This window comes from Pygocentrus nattereri, chromosome 4, assembly GCF_015220715.1.
Source record: "Pygocentrus nattereri isolate fPygNat1 chromosome 4, fPygNat1.pri, whole genome shotgun sequence".
Taxonomy (NCBI): Eukaryota; Metazoa; Chordata; class Actinopteri; order Characiformes; family Serrasalmidae; genus Pygocentrus; species Pygocentrus nattereri.
The window spans coordinates 10381154-10405693 of NC_051214.1; the positions used below are offsets into that span (position 1 = coordinate 10381154).

At 38.7% G+C, this 24540-nt stretch overlaps 1 protein-coding gene across 1 annotated transcript in view; it reads left to right on the forward strand.

Moving 5' to 3' along the window:
* Window positions 1-24540, forward strand: part of gabrr2b (gamma-aminobutyric acid type A receptor subunit rho2b) — a 57356-nt gene that overhangs the window by 7663 nt on the left and 25153 nt on the right. The window contains exon 3 of the mRNA XM_017697668.2: window positions 22329-22396. Coding sequence (XP_017553157.1) covers window positions 22329-22396 — 68 coding nt within the window. The remainder of the gene's footprint in view (window positions 1-22328; window positions 22397-24540) is intronic.

Sequence of the window (24540 nt, forward strand, 5' to 3'; positions counted from 1 at the left end):
ACCCTGCAATAGACTGCTGACCTGTCCAGAGTCATCCTCCCTTCTGCCCAATGAGTGTTGGGATAGGCGTCAGCGACCAAGTAGGATAAGCGGTTTAGATAATTGTCTGGATACGTTTAGATATATATATATTAGCTTAGATGAGGATCAGATACGTACTTTCCATCAATGCAACTTATTATCAACAAAAGTGTGGCAAAAGAAAAGAAGAAAAAACAACAACTTCTTCAAAGTGTTTGCAGCTTCACTCTTGTATGTGGAGCTAAAAACAGGCATATGAGGCTGACGGAGGAATAAAAGCTCTGTGCAGATAACATATTCTCTCTGTATTTGTAGCCCACAGGTGGAGAACATCTCATTGAACCTTCCTCTTATCAGCATGCCCTGAATCTGCTGAACTGGTGCAAACAATGTGGCTTAATCCCGTCCCACGAGGAGGGGGAATGAGTCTAAATATATTTTCTGTACAGTTTCTAAGAAGGTCCCCCAAAGCTGCACCATGAGCAGCATGCTCTAATGCAATGTGCCTAACCTTAATCTGAACACAGATAACCACTGCTGGATTAAGTGCGTCTGATCCGCGAAGGAGAAGCACTCTCCTGCTATTAGGTGTAATGGATAGTCAAGGCTGTTTTTTTTTTTTTGGGGGGGGGGGGTGTATTTAATTATTTCTTTATTTTCCAACATGCGTCGCACAAGTCCTTTTCCTTTTAGCGCATGGAACTGTGTTTTAAATACGGCGGAGAAGGCAAGCAAACCGCTGGGCGGTTTTTAAGCAGCTTTAGGCACCACTGCCCACGAAGCAACAGCAGTTCCGAACCCCCTGCTGGTGACAGTTGGTTCGGGTTGGATTATGAGGGATGTGGTTATGTTTCAGCTTTTGTTGTCTGCATTTCTGGTCCAAAGGATTCTGCTTTACATGCAAGATACTTTTAACATGCTTCCCTGCTAATAGTTTGTCCCCCGCAAAAGGTTTTAGTTACCTTTGGCAAGCCAGTCAGGCTTTGAGAAGCTTTCTGATGATGAAAGTAGCTGCTTTCTGGTGACTGCAGTATTTGTAGATGGTGACTTTTGTTTCTGGTTAGATTTACCAGTTATAGTACTTTATGAAAGTCAAAGGTGCACTTTGTAGTTGAGAATGATCCATCACCCAAATAACACCTGCTCTGTGGTGGTCCTGTGGTCCTGATCATTGAAGAACAGGGTAAAAGGGGCTAACAAAGTATGCAGAGAAACAGTTGGACTACAATCTGTAACTGTACATCTACAAAGTGCACCTATATAGTAAGTGGAGCTGATAAAATGGACAATGAGCATAGAAACAAGGTGGTTGTCATAATGTTATGCCTGATCGGTGTAAATATGTTCTTTGCCTTTATTACAGCTTCCATTCAAAGACATCTGCAGGGTTATTTGTCCACACCTCCAAAGTTCAGTCTTGGAAGTCGGCTGCATTTTTTGCTTTTCGCCATCCAAGTAATCCCAAACACATTCAGTGATGTTGATGTCGGGACTCAGACATTGTTCTTAGAACACCAGAATCTTCTTTGTTTGATTTGCAAATGCTCTTTTTGTCTTAATTAACTAAACCAACACTTAAGTTGTTTTTTTTTGGGAAAGGTATTTTTACTTCAAATTGTATGTACATTATTGATCCACTAGTTACTTGATCCAGTTAGTTATTCTGGTGCATAACTATGTATGTCCATTTTTGAATAAGCTTCAGCTTCATCAGGAGAGCAGCCCCACCTGGGCTTCAGTGCTTTGCCCAACCAAAATTACACAGTCAGTTCTGGGATTTGAACCCAAGACCTTGTGGTTGTTAGTTTACCTCTCATCACTTTGCCAGGGGGCAGCAACAAACAGCTTCCACAGCAGAATTAGATTTTTTTGGTAAAAATAAAATAACCATTTTTTGCAGTAAAATAAAACTATGTTCATTGTTCTAACACAATTTTAGTAATAATTGGTCTTAAACTCTGGAGTTAATGTAGCTTATATCTGCTAATTCACCCTTTAACCCTAGATTGGCGCACAGACTGCTGGTCACCATAGCAATGCAGACAAAAATCTTGCTTAACTAGTAACTAACGAAATGGCAAAGATACAAATTCAAGACAAATATCAGTCATTTGGAGTCAAATCGATTTACTTGCATGTATAAACACTCCAGCTGGTTTCCCAACACAAAAAAGTCACAAAGCTGCAGTCAGCTTCTTGTTCAAATTTTCCCGTTCCACCTTAAATGGTGCAGCAGTTACATTCTTGCAGCTCAGGCACCATTTAAGGTGGAACGAGAAAATGTTGAACAAGAAGCTGACTTAAGCCTCATAAAGAATCGAACATTGAGAGACATTTTACAAGAAACTGTTCTACTTTTTCTAGGAAAGCAGCTGAACTGAAGCTTAAAGCAGAGCGTTTACATTTATCTTATATTTTTATTCTATATTAGTGCATCAGCACATACTGAGACATTATGCTGCCTTGCTACACCTTCCCCTGGTATGAGACATTTACAGCCAAATTGGTGAAAAATGGACATAAAATGAAGTGGCTCCCAAAGTGGCTTCTCCAGTGACCACATATGATTGCATTTTGTGGCTGCATGAATGATACTGCAAATTTACTACATCAGTCTCTCGCTGCATTTGTTGTCAGGCAGAAATGTGTCACAAGTGCTTGATTGTGAACATGTAGGAACTGTTAGTTTTAATTGCTTGTACTGTGAACACAATCAACAAGCTGAAGAATAAAGAAGATGCTTTCATCTCTTATATTCAACTGATTAGCTATTCAGGGCACATTGGGATTGTTCTTCAATGGTTTTTAATAAAGGCAATGGCGCGCCATGAGTTCTATATAGAACCATTTGCATGCTGACATGGTTCTCTGCATGGTGATATGGTTCTTCAGACCACTGGAGAATATTTTGTCTTATGGTTTGATATCAGTGGTCTTTAATCCTGGTCCTGGAGAGCTGCTGTCCTGCAGAGTGAAGTTCCAACCTGTATCCAATAAGCTGACCCTTACTTAATTCATGATTAGCTGGAGCAGGTGTGGCAAATTGTGGCTGGAACTAGGCTCTGTGGGAAGGTAGCTCTCTGGACTAGGGTTGAAGACCACTGTCCCATATAGAACTTTTTTGAAAATGGTTCTATATAGCACCAAAACAGGTTCTTCTATTGTTACAACACTCTTAAAAATGAAGCTTCTTCAAGGTTTCTTTAGTAAAGAAAATGGCTCTTTGTAGAACCATGAACACTCAAAGAACTCTTTGCCTGATTAAAGGGTTTTGTGCATCATGAAAGGGTCTTCAGATTGATGAAAATGTGCTGTTCATGGCTGAAAAGGTTCCTATATAGCATGCAAAAGTTTTCTTCTACTGTTACAAGCTTGACACTGTATCAATAGAAGAACCCATTTTGGTGCTATATAGAACCAATTTCAAAGAGGTTCTATATAGAACAATCTACAACACATCAGCCTGAAGAACTCCTACATGATGCAAGGAACCCATTAATAAAGCAAATGGTTCCAAGTTATCCTTACTAAAGAATCCTTCAAGGACCTCCTTTGAAGAGTAATGCTTGACATCATAACAATAGCAGAGCCCATTTTGGTTCTATATAGAACAATATACAGCACATCAATATACATCAATCCGAAGAACCATTTCACTGTTCAAAGAGCTAAATGTATTTATTTAGAATTCATGGTTCTAAATAGATCCACTGCCTTTACTAAACAAGCCTTGATCTTTTTCAAGTGTGTAAGACACACTGGACCCAGAGTACCAGAGGCCTTAGAGCATCTTATTCTATATCAATGGTGCAAAATGTAACTGTTTAATCAATAGGATGTGATATAACTGGTCCCCATAGGGCGTCTGACCCCAGCATGCCCCCACTGGAACCGTCTGGAACTGCATGTAACACATTCACATAAATACGAGTGGAAAAAAACCAAATATGATACCAGCTTGAATATTCTCAGGCCGTTTACACCATGCTTAAAGTTTCAGAGATGTTCCACTCTGACTATACATGGTTCTCTGACTCTTTTAAGAGACGTTTTGGTCCATGGGGAAGAGAAATGCTGTACCGCTTTAAAGCTACAGCTGCATAAATCATCCTAAGGTAGTCTTTTGTTTTGCTTTGGTATGTGTCCTATTGAACCATAAAAGCACAAATATGTATGAGGTCTGGGAGGCGTCTTACAAAGCTGGATTTGTGGGTTACTGAGCTAAATCGCTATTTAAGGCGGTCTTCCTTTGTTATGCTGGGAAGGGGTTTGGAGCTGCAGTGTTGGAGATGTGGTGAGAGCTACTGTAATGCTTCTGCAGCTCATATTTCCTTTGGAACATTATTGTTATTGTTGCAATAATATTGTTATAGCTTAGAAAAGGCAAAGACTTATTTTCATATATAAACAACCCGCATTCTATGCATATTTGTACTCCCTTTTTTTCACTATGTAGTTTTATGTAAGTCTTTCTTACATTAACATTTTCTGACCTCTTAGAATCAAACAGGCTGTTTTTCTTATTGTGTCTTTAAGACTGGTACATGCAAATGACCCCTGTTCTGATTGGCTGACCCTACATTGAATTGTAACCTGAAAACACTATAGTCCAGCACTTTAGATGTCATCACTTAAACAGGCCGTAATATGCTAATATGTTCATGGTTGTGACATCACAACTATGATGAGTTCAAAATTGGCTGTTTTTGCCTCTTAGTTTCCACATATTGTCCATTCTCATCAAACTGCCTCCATAAATATGTCCATAAATATTTCATAATTATCATGCAGATCATCAACATTTAGTAGATTAACTAGAGCACTATATATATATATATTCTCTTTAAAAGTTCCCATACCTTGCTTTTTTCTTGCATTTTATATCTTATAGGTCCACTTATAATATTTGTTTGTTTTTATGAACCAAAAACAGGCATATTTCATTTTTACATGACCATTTTCCAGCCTCTCTTTATATCTTAGAATTAAACAAAATTTAGTTTTCATAACTGTGTCTTTAAGACATATGATATATATATATATATAAGATATATGTAAATGGTATAGTGTAGTGGGTAACACCTGTGCCTTCTATGCTGTGTTCCTGGGTTCAATCCCTGCCTGGGTCAGTACCCTACACTATACCAATAAGAGTCCTTGGGCAAGACTCCTAACACCACCTTGGCCTTCCTGTGTAAAGTAATCAAAAAGTCCCTCTGGACAAGAGCGTCTGCCAAAATGGCATAAATGTAAATGAGCTCTTTTCTGATTGGCTGACCTGTATTATGTCTTATTCAAAAGAGCAGTTTGGGCTAAAACACTCATTGTAACTTCAGAGCCAATGGGCTAAAGGGACTAAATAGGCAAGTATATGTAAATGCGTTTATTTATTTTTTTTGTGACATCACAAAAACAATGAATTCAGAACAGGCTTAGTTTCCATATGTGTACTCTATGTACCGGGGACTATTTTACATTATGCATATTTAAATATAAATTTTCTTTTTTCAATTAGAAAAAAAAGTTCTTTTTGCTTCTAACTGTTGATTCCCTTCATCATAATTTTGCCATTGTGAAACAAAAGAACACATTTTATGCCTTAAAAGGAAAATGGTTGTCAATGGTTGTCAGCGTGTTGTGGTCATGAGATAAAACTTGAAATATTACATTTTATAAATCATAGTTTTTTTTAATTACTAGCATTAAAATGCTCAGTCTGCTAGATTATGAAGAGAAAAATACATTATTATAAATAAACATTATTTACACATTTTCAAATCTTCCTGTGTTGCGGTAATGACAATTTGATCACTTGAATTAGAAATCGGTACTAAAATCAATCTTAAATGAATTAAATCAGGTTCAAGTTCACGTTTATTTTTAATCTTTTGACCAAGTGTCACTTTTTGTATATCCAAAAAAAAGCAACAACAACAAAGTGAAAGAGCATCAAACCCGTGGCTTGAATAGGTCTGCTGCTTTTATTAGGTGTGGTGTGAAAAAATCAATAAATAAAGCCTTCTTTTTTCCACTCCTTTTTGCCTCTCCAAATATCATTAAACTTGTATACATCACCAGACAATCTATAAATAATTCTTGTTTATTTTGAAGTGTTTTTTTTTTTTGTTTTTTGGACAAAGCTGACAGGGTCTGCTTGGGTTTAGCTTCTTTTTGGTGAAGCTGACAGCTTCCATTGGTGTGCACCGTTTTCCAGTGAGGCTGACAGTGCCTGTGTTGTTGTTGTTGTTGTTTGTGATGAAGCTGAGTGTCCATCTATGTTTTTATTGTGCTGAACCCATCAGTCAGTTCGGTCAGTGAGTGCTGCATGGGGAAGGCCGTTTTTCTCTCCATCTGTCCAGATTAGGCTGGCGAAGCTTGCTGATGACCCGTCTGGATTAAACGCGCGCAACAATCTCCTGACCTGCGACACCCGTTCGCAGCTGTTAACGAGGCGCTGGCCGGAAGGCCGCGGGAAATGCAGCCGCTTGTCCTCGGATCCACCACCCCTCCCCTCCCTTCCCTTCCCCTCCCTTTTCAAAGAAAAATGATGTAATCGGCGTGTCTTAGACAGGCACCAAAGCATAGCAGCGCGATGTGTCACGTTCCTGTACATGCTCCCACAGTGTACCTCCTTCCGAGTGTTGCAGGCCTGAGAGACAGTGGACAAATCCTTTACTTTGGTTGTCTGTGTTACTCACCTGACCTTCATTATTGCTTGATTTAGATCACTTTGTTAAAACAATTTGATGCGAAAAATAACTGGGTTAGTTTTGGTGTTTCAGTTGGACCTGGAGGAGTGATTTTGGTGTTCCAATTTGACTGGGATGGAATGGTTTGGCATTTCCATTTGACTGGAATGGAATGGTTTGGCGTTTCAGTGTTACTAGAGCTATAATTGTAGTGTTTTGCATCGTTGTGGAGATTAGTTTTGGTGTTTCGGTTGGACCTGGAGGAATGGTTTTGTTGGTTCAGCTTGACTGGGATTGAATGGTTTTAGCATTTCCATTTGAGTGGAATGGAATGGTTTGGTGTTTCAGTTTGACTAGACTAATAATTGCAGTGTTTTGGTTTGACTGGGATGGGATGGTTTTAGTGTTTCAATTTGACTGGGATGAAATGGTTTTGGTGTTTCAGTTTGACTGGGATGAAATGGTTTTGGTGTTTAAGTTTGACTGGGATGAAATGGTCTTGGTGTTTCAGTTTGACTGGGATGAAATGGTTTTGGTGTTTCAGTTTGACTGGGATGAAATGGTTTTAGTGTTTCAGTTTGACTGGGATGGGATGGTTTTAGTGTTTCAGTTTGACTGGGATGAAATGGTTTTGGTGTTTCAGTTTGACTGGGATGGGATGGTTTTGGTGTTTCAGTTTGACTGGGATGAAATGGTTTTGGTGTTTCAGTTTGCCTGGGATGAAATGGTTTTGGTGTTTCAGTTTGACTGGGATGAAATGGTTTTGGTGTTTCAGTTTGACTGGGATGGGATGGTTTTAGTGTTTCAATTTGACTGGGATGAAATGGTTTTGGTGTTTCAGTTTGACTGGGATGAAATGGTTTTGGTGTTTCAGTTTGACTGGGATGAAATGGTCTTGGTGTTTCAGTTTGATTGGGATGAAATGGTCTTGGTGTTTCAGTTTGACTAGGATGGGATGGTTTTGGTGTTTCAGTTTGACTGGGATGAATTGGTCTTGGTGTTTCAGTTTGACTGGGATGAAATGGTTTTAGTGTTTCAGTTTGACTGGGATGGGATGGTTTTGGTGTTTCAGTTTGACTAGGATGAAATGGTTTTGGTGTTTCAGTTTGACTGGGATGAAATGGTTTTAGTGTTTCAGTTTGACTGGGATGAAATGGTTTTAGTGTTTCAGTTTGACTGGGATGAAATGGTTTTAGTGTTTCAGTTTGACTGGGATGAAATGGTTTTGGTGTTTCAGTTTGACTGGGATGGGATGGTTTTGGTGTTTCAGTTTGACTGGGATGAAATGGTTTTAGTGTTTCAGTTTGACTGGGATGAAATGGTTTTGGTGTTTCAGTTTGACTGGGATGGAATGGTTTTAGTGTTTCAGTTTGACTGGGATGAAATGGTTTAATGTTTCAGTTCGACTGGGATGAAATGGTTTTAGTGTTTCAGTTTGACTGGGATGGGATGGTTTTGGTGTTTCAGTTTGACTGGGATGAAATGGTTTTGGTGTTTCAGTTTGACTGGGATGGAATGGTTTTAGTGTTTCAGTTTGACTGGGATGAAATGGTTTAATGTTTCAGTTCGACTGGGATGAAATGGTTTTAGTGTTTCAGTTTGACTGGGATGAAATGGTTTTAGTGTTTCAGTTTGACTGGGATGAAATGGTTTTAGTGTTTCAGTTTGACTGGGATGAAATGGTTTTGGTGTTTCAGTTTGACTGGAATGAAATGGTTTTAGTGTTTCAGTTTGACTGGGATGAAATGGTTTTGGTGTTTCAGTTTGACTGGGATGGAATGGTTTTAGTGTTTCAGTTTGACTGGGATGAAATGGTTTTAGTGTTTCAGTTTGACTGGGATGAAATGGTTTTGGTGTTTCAGTTTGACTGGGATGAAATGGTTTAATGTTTCAGTTTGACTGGGATGAAATGGTTTTAGTGTTTCAGTTTGACTGGGATGAAATGGTTTTAGTGTTTCAGTTTGACTGGGATGAAATGGTTTTGGTGTTTCAGTTTGACTGGAATGAAATGGTTTTGGTGTTTCAGTTTGACTGGAATGAAATGGTTTTAGTGTTTCAGTTTGACTGGGATGAAATGGTTTTAGTGTTTCAGTTTGACTGGGATGAAATGGTTTAATGTTTCAGTTTGACTGGGATGAAATGGTTTTAGTGTTTCAGTTTGACTGGGATGAAATGGTTTTAGTGTTTCAGTTTGACTGGGATGAAATGGTTTTAGTGTTTCAGTTTGACTGGGATGAAATGGTTTAATGTTTCAGTTTGACTGGGATGGGATGGTTTTGGTGTTTCAGTTTGACTGGAATGAAATGGTTTAATGTTTCAGTTTGACTGGGATGAAATGGTTTTGGTGTTTCAGTTTGACTGGGATGGAATGGTTTTAGTGTTTCAGTTTGACTGGGATGAAATGGTTTAATGTTTCAGTTTGACTGGGATGAAATGGTTTTAGTGTTTCAGTTTGACTGGGATGAAATGGTTTTGGTGTTTCAGTTTGACTGGGATGAAATGGTTTTAGTGTTTCAGCTTGACTGGAATGAAATGGTTTTTGTGTTTCAGTTTGACTGGGATGAAATGGTTTAATGTTTCAGTTTGACTGGGATGGGATGGTTTTGGTGTTTCAGTTTGACTGGAATGGGATGGTTTTGGTGTTTCAGTTTGACTGGGATGAAATGGTTTTGGTGTTTCAGTTTGACTGGGATGGGATGGTTTTGGAGTTTCAGTTTGACTGGGATGAAATGGTTTTAGTGTTTCAGTTTGACTGGAATGAAATGGTTTTGGTGTTTCAGTTTGACTGGGATGAAATGGTTTTAGTGTTTCAATTTGACTGGGATGAAATGGTTTTTGGTGTTTCAGTTTGACTGGGATGGGATGGTTTTAGTGTTTCAGTTTGACTGGGATGAAATGGTTTTGGTGTTTCAGTTTGACTAGGATGAAATGGTTTTGGTGTTTCAGTTTGACTGGGATGAAATGGTTTTAGTGTTTCCGTTTGACTGGGATGAAATGGTTTTAGTGTTTCAGTTTGACTGGGATGAAATGGTTTAATGTTTCAGTTTGACTGGGATGAAATGGTTTTGGTGTTTCAGTTTGACTGGGATGAAATGGTTTTGGTGTTTCAGTTTGACTGGGATGAAATGGTTTTAGTGTTTCAGTTTGACTGGGATGAAATGGTTTAATGTTTCAGTTTGACTGGGATGAAATGGTTTTGGTGTTTCAGTTTGACTGGGATGGGATGGTTTTGGAGTTTCAGTTTGACTGGGATGAAATGGTTTTAGTGTTTCAGTTTGACTGGGATGAAATGGTCTTGGTGTTTCAGTTTGACTGGGATGAAATGGTTTTAGTGTTTCAGTTTGACTGTGATTGAATGGTTTTAGTGTTTCAGTTTGACTGGGATGAAATGGATTTAGTCTTTCAGTTTGACTGGGATGAAATGGTTTTGGTGTTTCAGTTTGACTGGGATGAAATGGTTTTGGTGTTTCAGTTTGACTGGGATGAAATGGTTTTAGTGTTTCAGTTTGACTGGGATGGGATGGTTTTGGTGTTTCAGTTTGACTGGAATGGGATGGTTTTGGTGTTTCAGTTTGACTGGGATGAAATGGTTTTAGTGTTTCAGTTTGACTGGGATGAAATGGTTTTGGTGTTTCAGTTTGACTGGGATGGGATGGTTTTGGAGTTTCAGTTTGACTGGGATGAAATGGTTTTAGTGTTTCAGTTTGACTGGGATGAAATGGTTTTGGTGTTTCAGTTTGACTGGGATGAAATGGTTTTAGTGTTTCAGTTTGACTGGGATGAAATGGTTTTGGTGTTTCAGTTTGACTGGGATGAAATGGTTTTGGTGTTTCAGTTTGACTGGGATGGAATGGTTTTAGTGTTTCAGTTTGACTGGGATGAAATGGTTTAATGTTTCAGTTTGACTGGGATGAAATGGTTTTAGTGTTTCAGTTTGACTGGGATGAAATGGTTTTAGTGTTTCAGTTTGACTGGGATGAAATGGTTTTGGTGTTTCAGTTTGACTGGGATGAAATGGTTTTGGTGTTTCAGTTTGACTGGGATGAAATGGTTTTAGTGTTTCAGTTTGACTGGAATGGGATGGTTTTGGTGTTTCAGTTTGACTGGGATGAAATGGTTTTGGTGTTTCAGTTTGACTGGGATGGGATGGTTTTGGAGTTTCAGTTTGACTGGGATGAAATGGTTTTAGTTTTTCAGTTTGACTGGAATGAAATGGTTTTGGTGTTTCAGTTTGACTGGGATGAAATGGTTTTAGTGTTTCAGTTTGACTGGGATGAAATGGTTTAATGTTTCAGTTTGACTGGGATGAAATGGTTTTGGTGTTTCAGTTTGACTGGGATGGGATGGTTTTGGAGTTTCAGTTTGACTGGGATGAAATGGTTTTAGTCTTTCAGTTTGACTGGGATGAAATGGTCTTGGTGTTTCAGTTTGACTGGGATGAAATGGTTTTAGTCTTTCAGTTTGACTGGGATGAAATGGTCTTGGTGTTTCAGCTTGACTGGGATGAAATGGTCTTGGTGTTTCAGTTTGACTGGGATGAAATGGTTTTAGTGTTTCAGTTTGACTGGGATGGAATGGTTTTAGTGTTTCAGTTTGACTGGGATGAAATGGTTTTGGTGTTTCAGTTTGACTGGGATGAAATGGTTTTAGTGTTTCAGTTTGACTGGGATGAAATGGTCTTGGTGTTTCAGTTTGACTGGGATGAAATGGTTTTAGTCCTTCAGTTTGACTGGGATGAAATGGTCTTGGTGTTTCAGTTTGACTGGGATGAAATGGTCTTGGTGTTTCAGTTTGACTGGGATGAAATGGTTTTGGTGTTTCAGTTTGACTGGGATGAAATGGTTTTAGTGTTTCAGTTTGACTGGGATGGGATGGTTTTGGTGTTTCAGTTTGACTGGAATGGGATGGTTTTGGTGTTTCAGTTTGACTGGGATGAAATGGTTTTAGTGTTTCACTTTGACTGGGATGAAATGGTTTTGGTGTTTCAGTTTGACTGGGATGGGATGGTTTTGGAGTTTCAGTTTGACTGGGATGAAATGGTTTTAGTGTTTCAGTTTGACTGGGATGAAATGGTTTTGGTGTTTCAGTTTGACTGGGATGAAATGGTTTTAGTGTTTCAGTTTGACTGGGATGAAATGGTTTTGGTGTTTCAGTTTGACTGGGATGAAATGGTTTTGGTGTTTCAGTTTGACTGGGATGGAATGGTTTTAGTGTTTCAGTTTGACTGGGATGAAATGGTTTTAGTGTTTCAGTTTGACTGGGATGAAATGGTTTTAGTGTTTCAGTTTGACTGGGATGAAATGGTTTTGGTGTTTCAGTTTGACTGGGATGAAATGGTTTTGGTGTTTCAGTTTGACTGGGATGGAATGGTTTTAGTGTTTCAGTTTGACTGGGATGAAATGGTTTAATGTTTCAGTTTGACTGGGATGAAATGGTTTTAGTGTTTCAGTTTGACTGGGATGAAATGGTTTAATGTTTCAGTTTGACTGGGATGAAATGGTTTTGGTGTTTCAGTTTGACTGGGATGGGATGGTTTTGGAGTTTCAGTTTGACTGGGATGAAATGGTTTTAGTGTTTCAGTTTGACTGGGATGAAATGGTTTTAGTGTTTCAGTTTGACTGGGATGAAATGGTTTTGGTGTTTCAGTTTGACTGGGATGAAATGGTTTTGGTGTTTCAGTTTGACTGGGATGGAATGGTTTTAGTGTTTCAGTTTGACTGGGATGAAATGGTTTAATGTTTCAGTTTGACTGGGATGAAATGGTTTTAGTGTTTCAGTTTGACTGGGATGAAATGGTTTTAGTGTTTCAGTTTGACTGGGATGAAATGGTTTTGGTGTTTCAGTTTGACTGGGATGGGATGGTTTTGGAGTTTCAGTTTGACTGGGATGAAATGGTTTTAGTTTTTCAGTTTGACTGGAATGAAATGGTTTTGGTGTTTCAGTTTGACTGGGATGAAATGGTTTTGGTGTTTCAGTTTGACTGGGATGAAATGGTTTTAGTGTTTCAGTTTGACTGGGATGAAATGGTTTAATGTTTCAGTTTGACTGGGATGAAATGGTTTTGGTGTTTCAGTTTGACTGGGATGAAATGGTTTTAGTGTTTCAGTTTGACTGGGATGAAATGGTTTTGGTGTTTCAGTTTGACTGGGATGGGATGGTTTTGGTGTTTCAGTTTGACTGGGATGAAATGGTTTTAGTGTTTCAGTTTGACTGGGATGAAATGGTTTTGGTGTTTCAGTTTGACTGGGATGGGATGGTTTTGGAGTTTCAGTTTGACTGGGATGAAATGGTTTTAGTGTTTCAGTTTGACTGGGATGAAATGGTTTTAGTGTTTCAGTTTGACTGGGATGAAATGGTTTTAGTGTTTCAGTTTGACTGGGATGAAATGGTTTTGGTGTTTCAGTTTGACTGGGATGAAATGGTTTTGGTGTTTCAGTTTGACTGGGATGAAATGGTTTTAGTGTTTCAGTTTGACTGGGATGAAATGGTTTAATGTTTCAGTTTGACTGGGATGAAATGGTTTTGGTGTTTCAGTTTGACTGGGATGAAATGGTTTTAGTGTTTCAGTTTGACTGGGATGGGATGGTTTTGGTGTTTCAGTTTGACTGGGATGAAATGGTTTTAGTGTTTCAGTTTGACTGGGATGAAATGGTTTTGGTGTTTCAGTTTGACTGGGATGGGATGGTTTTGGAGTTTCAGTTTGACTGGGATTAAATGGTTTTAGTGTTTCAGTTTGACTGGGATGAAATGGTTTTAGTGTTTCAGTTTGACTGGGATGAAATGGTTTTAGTGTTTCAGTTTGACTGGGATGAAATGGTTTTGGTGTTTCAGTTTGACTGGGATGAAATGGTTTTAGTGTTTCAGTTTGACTGGGATGAAATGGTTTTGGTGTTTCAGTTTGACTGGGATGGGATGGTTTTGGTGTTTCAGTTTGACTGGGATGAAATGGTTTTGGTGTTTCAGTTTGACTGGGATGGAATGGTTTTAGTGTTTCAGTTTGACTGGGATGAAATGGCTTTGGTGTTTCAGTTTGACTGGGATGAAATGGTTTTGGTGTTTCAGTTTGACTGGGATGAAATGGTTTTAGTGTTTCAGTTTGACTGGGATGGGATGGTTTTGGTGTTTCAGTTTGACTGGAATGGGATGGTTTTGGTGTTTCAGTTTGACTGGGATGGAATGGTTTTAGTGTTTCAGTTTGACTGGGATGGAATGGTTTTGGTGTTTCAGTTTGACTGGGATGAAATGGCTTTGGTGTTTCAGTTTGACTGGGATGAAATGGTTTTGGTGTTTCAGTTTGACTGGGATGAAATGGTTTTAGTGTTTCAGTTTGACTGGGATGGGATGGTTTTGGTGTTTCAGTTTGACTGGGATGAAATGGTTTTGGTGTTTCAGTTTGACTGGGATGGAATGGTTTTAGTGTTTCAGTTTGACTGGGATGAAATGGCTTTGGTGTTTCAGTTTGACTGGGATGAAATGGTTTTGGTGTTTCAGTTTGACTGGGATGAAATGGTTTTAGTGTTTCAGTTTGACTGGGATGGGATGGTTTTGGTGTTTCAGTTTGACTGGAATGGGATGGTTTTGGTGTTTCAGTTTGACTGGGATGAAATGGTTTTGGTGTTTCAGTTTGACTGGGATGAAATGGTTTTGGTGTTTCAGTTTGACTGGGATGGAATGGTTTTAGTGTTTCAGTTTGACTGGGATGAAATGGTTTTAGTGTTTCAGTTTGACTGGGATGAAATGGTTTTAGTGTTTCAGTTTGACTGGGATGAAATGGTTTTGGTGTTTCAGTTTGCCTGGGATGAAATGGTTTTAGTGTTTCAGTTTGACTGGGATGGGATGGTTTTGGTGTTTCAGTTTGACTGGAATGGGATGGTTTTGGTGTTTCAGTTTGACTGGGATGAAATGGTTTTGGTGTTTCAGTTTGACTGGGATGAAATGGTTTTGGTGTTTCAGTTTGACTGGGATGAAATGGTTTTAGTGTTTCAGTTTGACTGGGATGGAATGGTTTTAGTGTTTCAGTTTGACTGGGATGAAATGGTTTTAGTGTTTCAGTTTGACTGGGATGAAATGGTTTTAGAGTTTCAGTTTGACTGGGATGAAATGGTTTTGGTGTTTCAGTTTGTTCAATAATACCTGCTCTGTGAGGGAAGAACTCTGAAGAACAGGGTAAAAGGGGGCTTACAAAGTATCAGAGAAACAGATGGACTACAGTCTGTAACTGTAGAACTACAAAGTGCTTCTATACAGTAAGTGGAGCTGATAAAATGGGCAATGAGCGTAGAAACAAGGAGGTGGTCATAATGTTATACCTGATCAGTGTAAATATCCATTTCCTTTGAAGAGCCCTCCAAGAGACACTTTTTTAAGGGTATAAAAGTATGGCTGAAAACCTTACATATAGCTGTTATGCTCTACATTATACCTATTAAAAGTTTTTCTCCTACATCCAAACCATGCCTTTTCTGTCAAAGTCAACAGCTAATATAACGTGATCATTTACCTCATTCCTCCCTATAGAATTAGTCTACTGGTGCAGTTTCAATAGCTCTGGCTATTATTAGTGCTTCTTCTTTGGCTTCCACATGCTGTTTTTGTCCTTTAGCCATCGTCTGAGTGATTGCAATGTGGGTAACCCTACAGTGAATCAGTCATGATGAAGGCTTGTGAGATTGAGGAGGTTTTTCACCTATATAATCATAGCTGAGAGGCATTTCAGCTTGCCCTGGCTTGTTTCCAAATAACACACACAAAAAAAAAATCATGCCATGCTTCAAGTGGTTATTAGGAGTATGAATATGAATGACCGAAACTGTATGAGTATGAATATGATTTTCCGAAATGCTTCCTTGCCTCAAGCATGATGCTCTGGAAGAATGTTGAAATAAGAAGTAACAAACTCAGATGAGCTGAGTCCTTATGTGACCTTCTCATCCTTGGCCGACTCTTCCCTCCCTCTCCCTCTTTCTCTCTCCCTCCCTCTCCCTCTTTCTCTCTCCCTCTGTCACTCTCTCTCTCTCTCTCTCTCTCTCTCTGTCTACATTATAATACCCTTCCAAGCAATTATGCCCCTCTTGATTCCATGCATCAGCTTAACTGAGCCAAGAGGCGTAAAACCTCCTTTATGTGGGCGACAAAATATTTGATTGTTGTTACTCACATAACACACACAAGGCAGTCAGTCTGATGTTTTCTTGGGGATTTCTTGACATTTTGTTCAACTGGTCTGATTACGAAGAGTCCGTAGAGGGGTGAGAGACCTTGGAGTGACCCGAGGATGCTCTTCATCTCTCCCCTTCCTCTCTGAACTTGTTACCCTTCATTTGAAACAGCAGATGGAATTCCTGTGTAATCACTGTAAAGGGAATTAAATCGTCTCTTAAATAACAAACCCAATCCACTGGTCTAATCCAGAGTTCACTCTCCAGGCACTGATCCAAGATCAGAGCCGGCACGCTCGGGTGTTCCTATCAGCAGGTGGCAGGTGGTCCTACGGCACCGATCGGGGAACGCTTTCGGCAATCCAGTCTCTGACCTTTAACTGTTACAAATTAGGCAGCTGTACTGATCACAGACCAGTGGGGAGACACTAGGCAGGTGCCTTACAGCTGCAGGCTATGCTCAGCTGCCTCCCAAATACGTGGTAGCGTGGAGAGCTGATAGGTGGCATATGGTGCCAGTGTGGAGTCCCTGGGCACACAGCTGGAACGGGGCAGGAGAGTTAATGTCACCGCTTCCAGGTAACAGAGAGACTAATGATGGGCTTTGCCACGCGTTGCATAATAGAGTCAGCAAGCTGGCACAATGGCATGACGGATCAGAGATGAGATCACTAGCCCACGTGCTGGGAGAATGTCAGCACACGTAGGTGTGATTCATGTGTTTAAAACAGAGATATTTTAGAGCTGAACCGCCTATCGGCTAATAGATAGTACTGGCTGTAACCCATGTCAACTGGGCGCATTTGGACATAATTGGCACAAATGAGTCTCAAGTACACTCTTAAAATAAAGCTACTATGCATAATGCTGTAGAGGAACCACTGTGGGTTCCCTCAAGTGGCCCACAAATTGGGGTCAATTGATGTTAACGTCAAGGCTGAAGAATTCTGTTATTAGGCCAAAGTGCAGTTAAGTATCATATCCATTACAAGAGGTTTGTATCTTATTACCAGATTCACAGCTTTATGATGGTCTTGGGCTATTGTCAGTTGAGGAAGATTTTAATACAGCTTGATTAACATCACAACAACTGCCAGTAAGGTAAAAGCTTTTTGGGAGGTTGAACATGGTATTAGAGTTAATGATGAGTAATGGAAGGTTTCTGGTTTCTGGTCCAACATTGTTAGAGAACTTATTCATGAATATTTTGCTGTACTTTAAGACTTAGGCCTAAAGCCTGTATAGTAGAGATCGACTGGGCATATTTGGACATAATTGGTACAAACTCAAGTATGCTCTTAAAATAAAGCTACTACACATAATGTCATAGAGAAACCACTGTGGGTTCCTGAAAGTGGTCCACAAATTGGGGTCAATTGATTTTAACGTCATAGGTGATACTACAGAAAGCGGAAGAATTCTGTCATTAGGCCAAAGTGCAGTTAAATATCATATCCATTAGAAGAGCTTTGTATCTTATTACTGGATTTGCAACTTTATAAATAAGATACTCACACATTTTTCAGTTGAGAAAATATTGACAGATTTTAATACACCTCGATCAGCATCACGAGAACTTTATAAGGCACTGCTAGACTGTCATACTGACAATGCTAGTAAGATAAAAGCTATATGGGAGGTTGACCATGGTATTATAGTTCATGATGAGTAATGGAAGGATGTGGTTTCTGGTCCAAGATTGTTGAGAACTTATTAAAAACAATATTTCGCTATTCTTTACAGCTGAGGCCTAAAGCCTGTATATTAGAGATCAGTGAGGAATTCCCACTGTTTTAAAAAGTGGTCGCCTGCATATTCTTCTTCTTTGTTCTCGCAAATGTGCTCTGCTACAGTGGGCTTCAAAGCATACTCTGTCTACAGTTCAGTGGGTCAGGTTAGTGAAATGCTTTATTCCTAGAGAAGCTCTATCAGGTGCTTTAAATCATGCATTTTACAGTTCTTTCTATTTCTGGGACCCTTTTCTTAATTATCCTGAAGTAGAGAAATCACAGAAGCTTGCTATTGGACTAACACACCTAGTGGAGATACTATAAGACTTGGGAGCTTTTTTTGTACCATTTTAATTACGTTTAGTGATGTATGCTCTACTTTGAAGGTTTTTTTTTCACCCCCTGGACATTTATTACATTTGAATGTATTTATTTTATATTTGGAAGAGGTTCTCTGTGTATATACTGTGTGTTCTGTTATGCCACAAAAATGCTAGAAAGGGAAAAAATAGGATCAATCCCACTTTATAGTAAGTATCTGTAACAAACGTGTAGTTAGAACTTACAATGTATGTAAAAACAATGTATTTATTAATGATGTGTTCATTGTTTCAGATGTTACTGACATTGTGTCAGCATTTAGCTAGCTGTAGTCATATGCTAGTGTTGTGATGTGGTAAACTAACCAAAGTTCTGGTTGTAATGTGTTCTGTCATGTGACAGTGTCACCATGTTGGTCCCACTTAATAACTGTGTAGTTGCACACTAGCTAACATGTATCCACAGTGTGAGTACTGGTGATGTATTCAGTGTTATAGATAGGTTACAGTAGTTACAGTAGTACAGCATAAGTAAATGCATGTGTATCAACTTCAGAATTGACTTATGCGATTTTACTTATGATCTGCCTGGGGTGCTTGATTTTGTTTTTTGAAATGGCTTGACAGCACTGAGGACGACTTCCACCACATAATATGCCCAAAACAAAGGTAGCCCATACATTTCAGCAGTACAATGACTGTTGCACTGAAGGTTATTTTACTGAGACAAAGGACAGTAGATGTGTCTCAAGGTTCTTGTAAACAATGCCGTGAATCTGGCCAAACTACAGCATCATCTGGTTACAAACCATCTCAGAACTTCACAAGCCTAACAAAAAAGGAAAACCATCTTCAGGCAGACTGGTGAGCCTGTCCATAATCAAGAAAGCACCAGGGGTGTCTCATGTAGAAACTCAGTGGGTTACTAACAGCTCCAGCTCCCTTCAAGCAAATATGATGGTCTACATTTGTCTAATGTCTCTAACAAACAGCGGGACTATAATTAATAAAATCAATAGGGATTTTTCTCACACTGAAGAGATGCCTGGCTTCACAGAGTCTGAGAATTGCTGTCCTATAGAACCTCTTGATTGATGTTTTTTTTAAAGAACCACTTTTGTAAATGACCTGAAAGGGTGAACAACCTTTTAGCTTAAAGCATCTCCATATAATGTAACGGTTCTGTACCAATTAAACATTTTTCCTAGAACTGTACAGCCAAGCCAAGAACCACTGAACAACCTTTATATTAAAGACTTTAGCGGAAAAGCATGTTTGTAAAGTGTCCAACATTAGTTCCTGATGTTTTTCCATTTCTCGCTCTCATAACTACATAACTTACATATTAGTTTGATAGTTACTGAATAATTCATAGCAGTTACCGAATAATAAATATGAAACCGTCATTATGTCAGTTGTAAACATGCTTGCCTACATCCTACAGAGCCGCTGAAGTAGCCTCTAGCTTCAGCTTTTCCAGTTTAAAGAGTAGAGAACCCACCTTCTGATTATGTATCTTGAAAGTAGGAGGAACATGTGCAAAACTATAACTGCTTTAAGTTGGATTTTTGGGGACGGACATCCATATAACTATGCTAGCTGCCTTCAAATCATCTTTACAGTGGAGAGAATAGATACTAAAATGACAAAATCAGGACATCAAGCTAATTGCTAAAGTTAGCAGGGTAGCTAGCTGGCTATCTAGGTACTTTATCTCAGTTTGGCGGGCTGAAAGGGTAAAAGACTCATATCTTGTGTCCATTTTTTGCTGAATAAACATTGATTCACTGTTTTCTTTACGATTTTGTTTGACGCCTGAAGTAAGTTTCAAATGATCCTCTTCTGAATGTGACTTAATGAGTGTTTGAAGTAGCTGACCCCAACCAGCCGGCTGGCTGAAAATCATGTAAATGTAATTAGCCCACATGCTCCCTTGTTTATAATTCACAGCTGATCAAAGGGACCGTATACTGAGCCTAACGAGAGCAAGACAGTCTTTTCAGTAGCCCTTACAAAGGCCTCAGGCCTTACAAACGGCTTCAGTATCAGCAGTCCAGCACAGTGAAAAACACGTTGTTAAAGTTTCTGGCCTAGACTTTGATCTGGTCTTCTATTAAGATAGCAAGAAGCTGATCTCAACAGAGAGCCCAGATTAAGCAAGATGGAAACAGCAGCCATATAACCACACTGCTTTCACTCTGTATAGCATGCTAAGAAGGATTATAATGATGCAGTAGGCAACAGAAGTCATATTTGTATGTGCATATATATGGTTGGGCAAAATACTTTGAAAAAATAGTAATAGCTGAATGCTGAACACACTGCCCTAAAGTGCTCTTTTAAAATACATGTTCAGAATATATTTAATATATTTAGAATATGTGTTGGTAAGGTAGATGGGATTATATAGCAATATAGTACAACACTAATGCAAAACTTATTACTCACAAGCATGTCCACTGCTAACATTATTAGTTAGGTCATCCCTCAGAATTGATTTATCGGTCTACTCAGGCTTTAGCAGAGACATGACACTGCAATTAATAACTGATCATCACATTGATTTATCAGTCTACTCAGGCTTTAGCAGAGCTCAGTAACACTGAGATTAATAACTGATCACCACATTGATTTATCAGTCTACTCAGGCTTTAGCAGAGCTCAGTAACACTGAGATTAATAAATGATCATCACATTGATTTATCAGTCTACTCAGGCTTTAGCAGAGCTCAGTAACACTGAGATTAATAACTGATCACCACATTGATTTATCAGTCTACTCAGGCTTTAGCAGAGCTCAGTAACACTGAGATTAATAACTGATCATCACATTGATTTATCAGTCTACTCAGGCTTTAGCAGAGCTCAGTAACACTGAGATTAATAACTGATCATCACATTGATTTATCAGTCTACTTAGGCTTTAGCAGAGCTCAGTAACACTGAGATTAATAACTGATCATCACATTGATTTATGTCTACTCAGGCTTTAGCAGAGCTCAGTAACACAGATTAATAATTGATCATCACATTGGTTTATCAGTCTACTCAGGCTTTAGCAGAGCTCAGTAACACTGAGATTAATAACTGATCATCACATTGATTTATCAGTCTACTCAGGCTTTAGCAGAGCTCAGTAACACTGAGATTAATAACTGATCATCACATTGATTTATCAGGCTACTCAGGCTTTAGCAGAGTTCAGTAACACTGAGATTAATAACTGATCATCACATTGATTTATCAGTCTACTCAGGCTTTAGCAGAGCTCAGTAACACTGAGATTAATAACTGATCATCACATTGATTTATCAGTCTACTTAGGCTTTAGTAGAGCTCAGTAACACTGAGATTAATAACTGATTATCACAGTGGTTTGTCAGTCTACTCAGGCTTTAGTAGGTTTAGTAGTGTTTGTAAAGAATCATTAACTGAGGTCCTCATTAAAATTTGTCAAATGATCTTGTTTGCTACATGCCATAGCTAAGAGTTAATAGTTAAACATGCATTAGTTGTGCATTGTTTTTTATTCAGTGTTAAGTATTCTAAAAATATTTTTCTAACAATGTGAAAAGTACCCATGTGCTGAATACTGCCTTTACAAAATATAACTTGGACTGTGTACAGATTGTGCTTTTTCTGTGTATGCCCCCAAGTTGTGGAATGCTCTGCCTTTGGATGTTAGACTAGCTGGATCAAAGGACATTTTTAAAGGAAGACTCAAGACGCATCTCTATTCATTAGCTTTTGGTCACAGGTGATGCTTTTGTTATTTATTGGATAGTGCTGCATTGTTTTTATGGTTTTATGTCAGTTTTATGTTGTTTATGAATGTAGCTGTACTATTTTTATAGTTATATGTATCTGTTTTGTTTTATCATTCTATTTTTAGTACTTGTTGTTTGTGAAGCACTTTGTAGCTGTGCTTAGAAAAGTGCTATATAAATAAATGTTTACTTACTTACTTACTTACTTACAGAATTTCTGTATTCCGTATACATATTCTGTTGCCTCTCAACCATATATATGGTACGGTTAGACTGAGTAGATAATCCACTCGCATAAAGAAGAAAATCAAAGGCAAATAAGTAAAAAAAAAGTAGTTTTCCAAACTACAGGGGAAAAAACACATTAAAAGCTAGAGAGAAAATGAAACTGCAAGGTCTAACAACCATGCAAGACTGACCAAAACTGTCCCCATCAGATAAACAGTACTTAAAGCTTTCATCTTTGACAGAGAGGAGAAAATAAAGCTCTATTCTTGGTTCAGATCTGAAATCATCCCCATGTTTTTGTTCATCTTTCCACTGTTAGAAAACAACTCAACACTATGAGTCTGAAAGGATGTCATGATAGGCATGATACTCACTGTACAGTAATTAATATCCACAACTTTGATTTTGCCTGCAGGTCCAGCAGTCCCAGTTGGCGTGGATGTCCAGGTGGAGAGCTTGGACAGCATCTCAGAAGTGGACATGGTGAGTCAATAACACCCAAACTTGTCATCATACTTGTCATTAAGTTAAGGTTAGGATTAGGGCCAGAATGAGGATGAAGATTACTTTTTGGGTTGAGGTTAGGGTCAAGATTAGGATTAGGGCCAGAGCAGGGGTAAAGGATTAGGTTTTGGATTTAGGATAAGGTTAGGGTCAAGATTAGGGCCAGAGTGAGGGTTACGTTTAGAAGTGAGGTTAAGGTTAGGATTAGGGGCAGGGTTAGGTTTTGCTTAATGAAAGTAACATATTAGATCTACTTTATGTAGCATATCAACAATACATAACAATCAACAATACTACTCACTTAATGCACTCAAGCTATTTACCATGTTGTATTCAGATGCTGCACTACTGCTACTGATATGTTGTTGATATGTTACTGATAATCTGAGACTTTATTAATTATTTACAAAGGACCACTTACAATAATGTGTTACCGAATTCTCTTCTGGAATGTCCTAACTGATGATGTCCAGACTCCACATACACTTTGTTCTGCCCAGTTATGCATATTATAAGAAGTAAAAGTCGAGATGGCTTCAGTTTTTATTATGCTTATGGTGTAAAAGGCAATAGAGAATGATGTATGCAGCTCTTGTTTGGTTGTCTGTGATTTATTTCCATAATGAAACAGTTCTGTGCAGTAATGACTATACGTAGAAGGAGTAGAGATTCTGTACACAGCTTGACAAACAAGATACATTTCCACTTGGTTGTGCTGCATCTCAAACACATTTCAAACCACATCTAGACACGTCTGAGCAGTCAGATAACAATTTGTCTGTAGTGTGGCTATATTTACACTTAGCCTACTCACAATTAGACAGCTGACATGTTAGTATAGTCTTTTAAGCTGTGTACACCTTTCATCCATGCATTTCTGCTGCAACTCATAGCTCTACCAGGATCCATACTGCTTGAAATAACGAGCCTTTCATTAAGAAAAACCTTCAGTTTAATGGGCAGAACTGCATGCAGTAAATGCAGTGTTTAAAGGAAAGAGGCAAAACAGCTTGAAATGGCTGGCTTGTCTGTAGTTTGCATAGCAAATATGCTAGCCAGAATATGCGAATTATGCTCATGTATTATCTTATTGATCTGAGTTGTTAAACTAGCTGAAGCTCTAGTGAGTTACACCTTCAGCTGGATTAGCTATTATACAAGCTAGATAACATACTTGCTATCTATCCCATACTTTTTGGGAAATTTTCAGCGCAGCAATTTTCAATTGCCACAACATGCTTTGTGAATCAGTAAACATTAAAACTAAACAAGTTCAAAAGATTAGGCAAACATAAGTTTCTTTATACAAGAAATCAGGCAGAATGGTAGCAAATTAAGCTTTTTCATGCGAGTGGACGATTGATACTTCATCATAGTTGCTGCTTTTTGCACCATTGTGGCATGGCATCTATTAATAATGTTTACTGATTGAGAACATTTTATATTTCTTTCTTACTATTGAGCACTTTTTCACTGTTTTTTATGACAGAGTACCATCACTGGCCTAATATGGACCACTTGCTTCTTCTGCATATAGGCCCAAGGACCACCAGAAAGTGCTTCGCAGCCCACTTGTGGTTTGCAGCACAGTGGTTGAGAAACCCTGACATAGCACAACGTTTTATCCCGAAGGCTGAAGGTTTTTCTGTAATAAAAGCCTCACTTTTTGAAGCCACATCACAGCTGACAGGTTTTAGTAGTGGTTTACTTTTGTACAAAGCAGTACTTGAAGCTAATAACAGCACTAAACTAAGACTCTCTACTAAAAAGTTGGACTTGCATGAAGCAACTGGTAAACAACATTGCCATTCTTTACACTGTGGACCGCAAACTTTTGTTGCCACACATGATTTGGTGAGGAATGTTTTTGTCATAACAAAGCTAATGGGCAGTTTTATAGCCTCATTAGCTGGTAATTTTTCTGTGTGTACTCCACATAATGGATTTGGGCCAGTGTAGTCCCAGTTGCTGTCATGAAGCTTTTTATCTTCTTGCTAACACTTTTGTTCAAACAGACAAAAAAAGGTGGTCTTTAGTAAAATGGTTTTATATAGAACTGTGAACACTCAAAGAACCATTTTTATGATTAAAGGGTTCTTTACATCCTAAAATGGTTCTTCAGA